The 6,550-nt window shown below is 36.5% G+C and overlaps 1 protein-coding gene across 1 annotated transcript in view; it reads right to left on the bottom strand.

Moving 5' to 3' along the window:
• Positions 1–555: 555 nt before the first annotated feature.
• LOC104532981 (mediator of RNA polymerase II transcription subunit 23) overlaps positions 556–6,550 on the bottom strand; it is a gene marked incomplete at its 5' end in the record, with an annotated part of 15,184 nt that continues 9,189 nt past the window's right edge. The window contains 5 exons of the mRNA XM_010178332.2: positions 556–1,025; positions 1,744–1,875; positions 3,993–4,113; positions 4,958–5,172; positions 6,220–6,292. Coding sequence (XP_010176634.1) covers positions 852–1,025; positions 1,744–1,875; positions 3,993–4,113; positions 4,958–5,172; positions 6,220–6,292 — 715 coding nt within the window. The remainder of the gene's footprint in view (positions 1,026–1,743; positions 1,876–3,992; positions 4,114–4,957; positions 5,173–6,219; positions 6,293–6,550) is intronic.

The raw sequence follows: 6,550 nt of genomic DNA, 5'->3' as shown, positions 1-6,550 counted from the left end.
GCTGAACACAGTACACATAAAACTTAAAGTAGAATATTATACAAATCTAATAAGAAGATATCAATAAAATTCATGTGATTGACTTAATAAAAACGACACCATTTCCCAAATAGGAAAGATAAAACATGGACCAGCATAGCCTGAACTGAACATGCAGACTTCCAACAGATTCGTTAGAAACAGCCTCTGGGTAGTAATCTAATAGTCTAGTAATTGATGCTAGATCAAACCCGTGCCTCGTCTGTTGAATGTAAACTGTACATACAAAATTTACAGATATTTTCAAAGGCTCATTCTTAGTCTTTGGAAAGATGTTATAATTAATTCAATGTAATTGATGCAATCTCTCTGTCTAGAGTGTTTCTGTGGAAGGGCTTAACTTGTCTGCCCAGAAGACAAAAAGAATTTAAATTCTTCTGTTGGACAAAAGGAACAGAAAATCTAATAAGGTGGAACCTGAACTTAAGAAAGCCCTCTTCTACCAGGCTACACACATTGAGTGTACTTTCACATCACAGACAGAAAGAAAGCAAAAATCCAGATGACAAACCAGGATAGGCAGCAGGATATTGTAAAATCTTCAGAAATCCATGTATTTGCTTGCAGAGAATCTTTACTGAGTGCTTTCAGAGAAAGGCAAAATATACCTCATCTAGTGTCTGATATAAATAGGTAAGGAGATTGGCATGCATGCCATTAAGACAGCTTCATTATGCAAAAGAAAATGAAGCTAAAATCTGTACATGGTTCTCTTTCCTTTTGTAGAGCATACCAGATTTCAGATCAGATGGTGTTTCACCTTGATCAAACAGAAGGAACCCTTGACATCAAGGCTGGTGGGACACTGCGTTTCACTGTGTTACTGGCAAAGTAACATTAACAGGCACTTGGCTGGGCTGTTGAGCTGGTGACCCATTATTGAGAGGTTGTTGTGGAACAGCAGCTGGTTCCATTTTGCTGATGTGTGTTATGAAGCGTAACCGAAGTTTCAAAGCTGGTCTTAAATTACAAATTATTTTCTCAACCTGTTAAAAAAAAAATAAAAAAAAAAACAAACAAGACAGAAAGGCATCTAGTAAAACAGGAGTATTTTGACATATGTCACCACTGTACACAAACATCACATTAGCACAACAAAAAAAGGAAAAATACATAGTAAATAGTGGTATTTATGTTAATATTTTATTTACCATGTTAACTTTTGGACCTTTTCTGATAATTAGCCTTAAAAACATCCTCCCTGGTGTAACAGTTGTACACCAAAGCTTTCCAAAACAACTCACACAACTGACACTTTTAAAAGTGCATAGTTACACACTAAACTTAAATTGGGTGAATGATTTTTCACCAAACACGGATGTATTCTTGCTTTTGTCACATGTCAAGTTATACTAATGAATCAGAAATTAGGTAAAAACTTGAGAGATACAAATTGAAATGAGGAAAAATTATGAAACATCCGATATCTTTATTTCTAGTGATTGCTTTAATAACAGTACTTAAAGCAACCTCAAGGTATATCTTACATTTCAGACTACAGAAATTAATCTTGAAATCTGAGATACCTAGTCTACTGCATCTGAAGCTTTTAAATGTGTGTAAGTGCACCAACTTGCATATAGAGACTAGTCAACTGTTAAGGATTTTGTTGTACTGCTACCTATGAAAATAATTAATAAAATCACTAAATTGCAATATGGGAAGAAAGATAATGACAAGTATCAATATCTACTGTTTACTTACTTGGTCTTTCACACTGTCACCTGTAAACATATACTTCATATGATACAAGAAGTCACATATAGGATCCATGTAGTTCAGGTGTGAGCTGTAGCGATCTGCATTCAGGAGCATTTCATAAAATGCCACTCCAATCTGTTTCCACAGACACAAAAAGCACCCCAAATGAAAACAGGTTTTAAAACGCTTTAGAGTAGAAATACAGTTAAATAGTGTAATAAATACACGTTCTGCTTTTTAAGTATCTGTGATTCCTAACCATTTACTTTCTTACAAGGACAAATGGGCAGGTCTAACTCACCCCATTATGCTTAACTAAAAGATCCCATTTTCCCAAGCTAACTTCCAGAGAGCGCAACGATGGTATTTTGGTACATGCTACATAACTAACACTTAAACATCATCGACTGCAATACGGTTTGTAAGTGCCTACAAAATTAGCAAAAGTAACTGGGAAAATTTTAGCACAAGATTTGAGTCTTCTAGAGAGAAGACACTACAGTTTACTGCATTCAACTTGTATCTAGACTCCAGCAAGGTCTTCAGCAAATACACACAGTCCATTTTAATAGTTCAAGCATTCTCTACAAAGAGTTTATAACCACATGTTTGAATATACTTATTAAGGAAGTGTTGTGTGCAAACATATCACAGAATCACAGAATGTTGGGGATTGGAAGGGACCTCGAAAGATCATCTAGTCCAATCCCCCGTAGGTGCACCTACGACCATTTAAAGATGGCAATGTAAACCTCAAACATTGTGCTTAGTCTTTTAAGTCATAGGGTAGCAACTGCTAACAATTTCCTCACACTGAAACCAACTCCTTGCAAAGAAAAAGGAGTGGAATGGAAATGTTGAGAAGCATAGAAATGTTGAAAAGCATGGAAATACGACAGCTTTTTAACTTTTCTTGTATTATGGTTCAATACAGAGAATGCAAGCACAGAAAACACTTCCTTCCTGGAGGAAGGAAGAAACCAGACAAAACAGTACTTACTAGCTATTTATAGTATTATATAGGAATCTATAAAATGATACTGATGCATGCCTCATCAGTACTTTCTGTTGCTTTCCAGTGCTTTTACTTAAGCACTGCTTTATGAAAAAAACCATATTGGAGTCATGTTTATTGTTGATTTAAGAAAAAAAAAAAAGAAGAAAAAGGAAAAAAAAAAAATCATAAAGAATTATATATGTTGGGGTTTTTTTTCACACTTCCAAAGTATACTTAAAAAGAACCAGAAAAGGTCACAACTCAGGGGCAAAACTGAAGGAAATACGTAAACATGTACACAGAAACACTGCCATATGATTAATTAAGTACCTGATACAGTTTCTTACAGTATCCTGTGTTCACGACATAATTCAATAACATGGAAACAAAAGTTACAAAACTCTACTTCCTCTGTGTACACACCCCTGAACTCTGACTTCTTCACAAAACATGTATGCAAACAAAGTATTTTAGAAAGAACTGGGTGTGGGGGCAGAGTGGGGGGACAGAGATTTGCAGCACAGGAACTAACATGGACCTAAGAAGGTTAAGAGTGAAGTCCCCAGCATGGATACTGGTAACTGGGGAAGAAAAAGTAATCAGTAGTGGTCGTAGACCAATCTATTATGTCAGTCAGACTCTAGAGGGAAACTTGACAGATAGGTTTTGTGTATATTTACCAACAGCACAGATATTTAAAGGCTTAGGATTCCCAAGTCAAGCTTTTCTTTCTAGAAAGGTCTCTGCTACCTGCTGTTTTTCAGCTCATCTGCCTACCAGCCAGCTCCATCTTTTTTCTCCTCCCCTATCCTTACCCACATTGATATGAACGTAAGAAAAAGCTTGTGCTCCTCCATCATCACAAATCAGCTCTTGCGTACTTCCCTCCCCTGCACAGAAGCTTTTAAAACAGGCAGTAAGTCTGATGCATATTTTGCACACAGTTTGGCAGCCAAAGAAAACATGTATCACTTGCTATTGTTGGGGTTGTAGTTCTATTTTTTGTGGGATTCTTTTTTTTTTCTTAATTAAAAAAAGTGCTAGGTATTTCATCCTGAACCAAGCTAACAAGATTTCAGTTGACTGGGTAGCTGAATACAATCTCAGCAATTCAGATCCTTGAAAATACTGTTTAATTTGTACAGAATTTAATTCTGAGTGTTATCAAAGATCTTTATCAGATTCTGCTTTGTCATATAATTGCAAAGCTAAAATAATATACACTGTATAAAGTAGACCAAGAGCTACACTTTACCTCTATCATGCATCGTGTCCTCTCCTGCTGGAACCGTTGTAGAAAAGGACCAACAAGGTGGTAAACGTAGAGTAACTGGAACTCTGTTTTCACTATGGGTATCAATACTTCTGTGAGGAACCTGCAGTATTTCAAGACACTTATTCCTTTAACTGAAATTTTTTTTTTCTTCTTTCCCCTACCCCAAATTCTAGCCTAAGCATCATATTCTCTCTCACAGATCTGGGCTTTCACTTTAGAAAATACAGTGTAGCTCTGCAAATATTAGTTATTTCAGTGAAGCTCTAGAACATTTCTAGGCATTATTACTAGACTAGAACAGGCCACAATTCTAAGCTCAGCAGAATGCTACACACATTCAAAAAGCTGTCCTCTAACGTTTTAACACTAGCCTTAAATCAAGGTTCAGGATTAATCAAGAGGAATACATCACACCACCTTCATTTCTGTTCAATATTTTAAGACTTAGTAAGTGAAGTCTGTTAGTTCTCTCATTAACATGGCACTGGGGAAAATCTAATCAGCTTTTTAATGCAGTGGTATTTTTTACTTGCTTTACTGATTAAGTGGACCACTACCACATCCTTCAGCCAGCAAAGCAACTCAACTTGCAGTAGGGGGTACTTGCTAGAATTAAGGATACATTTACTGATTACAGTTCATGCTCTAGGAACATACTACAGTCAATGGTTTAAGAAAAATTGAAATTAATAAAAGCAAAAAAGCTAATCAAGAATAAAAAGGCTCATTATTAAAGGCAGTCACACTCTAGGCAAAAGCCCCAAAGCTTACAGATGAGTTCTGTCAGTGGAAGACGGAGCTGGAAAAAAACTTGTGATCTATCTGCTGAGTTTTGGAGCTCCCCTGTACGTATTTGCTGGAGTAAGTACTACAAGTACAGCTTTATCTACAATATGCATGGAATTTAAAAGACAAATTAAATTACCAAATATCATTACACCTACTTAGGAATGAGAGAAAGCTGTCCAATGCTAGAATGATGCCAGACAGCGTGTGCCAGAGCCAAAGTGTAGCTACAACTCATCTCAGAGTAAGACTGGTGACATGCTGTGAAATCAAACAGCTGGAATGGGTAACCAACCCACTCAGTCTCTGATGTCAAGCTGGGACTGTTGATGACGCTCACAATGCGATCATGGAGAACAATCCAGTATGGCTCCTGGTAAAAATAAAAAGTCAGAATTGCTTCTGAAAAGAGCACAATCTAAGACAATGCTTCCTCAACTATTATTGCATTTCTAAAATTTTTTCAACTACACGATAGTTTATAACCCTGTCCAACAAACATGAAAATTAAGAAGCACAATATAGAAAGCATCCATGCTAGTGGATATGGCACAGTTGAGGGTATGGCATTCTCAAGACATATTTCATGAATTTAATTATTTAGTTAGCTAATACAAAGGTCTCCAAAAAAAGCAGAGCAGAGGCGAAAAGCCTTAATGGAAGGAGACTGAGAATTTTCTGAGTGCAGAAACAAACAGACCAAAAATTCAGGACGCAAACAGGAAACAAAAAAAGGTGCTGAAGGCAAAGAATTTAGATGAAGATGCAAGGAGATGGATAAGGAAGAATAATAAAAAGCATTATAAAAAATTATAAGGATTAAATCCATGTTGGCTTTCTTCCAAGAAAAGGGACCATTTTGCTGGGGAAAAGAAGTTGCAAGGAAAGGATTACTGTTGCACATATAAGTAACAAGTAAGCAAGATCAAAATTATTCAGGCAGTCCTGGTCAGGTCCCAAGAGTCATTATTCTCAGAAGATCAAAGTTTCTCCTCATACATGAACTCTAATTCTGCACACATTTGCTTTTGCAGTCTGAGGCACATCTCTTTTACATGGTTTAAGAGATACAGGCTGTGCAACTTCAAGCATTAATAAGAAAATTAGCTTGCATCAGAACCCTTACAGATGTTCTATTTCCATTTCTCAATACTACACACATGGAATTCAGCTGTTTTTAAACAGGAATGATTTACTTCTTTTCATCCTAGCCTCAAAACATAACAGAAAAACAGAAATTCTGGTCAATTTTTCCATGCTGGGGGAGTAGAAGTTTCTCAAACACGCAAGCAACCTTCTGAATAGCTCTCTGTGGAATCTACAGACGTTGGCTGTAAGTTTTTACAACATACTAGAAAGATGATAAACCTTACATGGAAAAAGAGATTTTTTTATTTTCAAGTACAAAATATCGACTCACTGGTAAGGCTGTGATAATTAGTCCAATTGCATTCATCCAAGCTGTGATATTTTCTCTTGGCACCAGGGGCTGACTAGAGACAAAGAAAAAGAAAATTAAGCTCTGAAATTCACAATTGCAATTTGTGCTTCTGGTGTACCTAAAGACAAGGTGTACTTATGCAGAGTATTTCTGAAGTTGAGAGAACTACAAAACACATAGGAGTATTTAGGAGAGCCAACAGATGGTATAAATGCCATTGTGACAATGCTTGCAACACTTTGTTCAGGCACGTGTTTGCATTAGTACCATGTTTTCTTCAAAGGCTGTTATCACACTGCTCTTCCTATCG

Source organism: Antrostomus carolinensis, unplaced genomic scaffold, assembly GCF_000700745.2.
Source record: "Antrostomus carolinensis isolate BGI_N321 unplaced genomic scaffold, ASM70074v2 scaffold19871, whole genome shotgun sequence".
NCBI classification, from domain to species: domain Eukaryota; kingdom Metazoa; phylum Chordata; class Aves; order Caprimulgiformes; family Caprimulgidae; genus Antrostomus; species Antrostomus carolinensis.
Note: the sequence above shows the minus strand (reverse complement) of the source record. Positions and strands in the feature narration are given on the sequence as shown.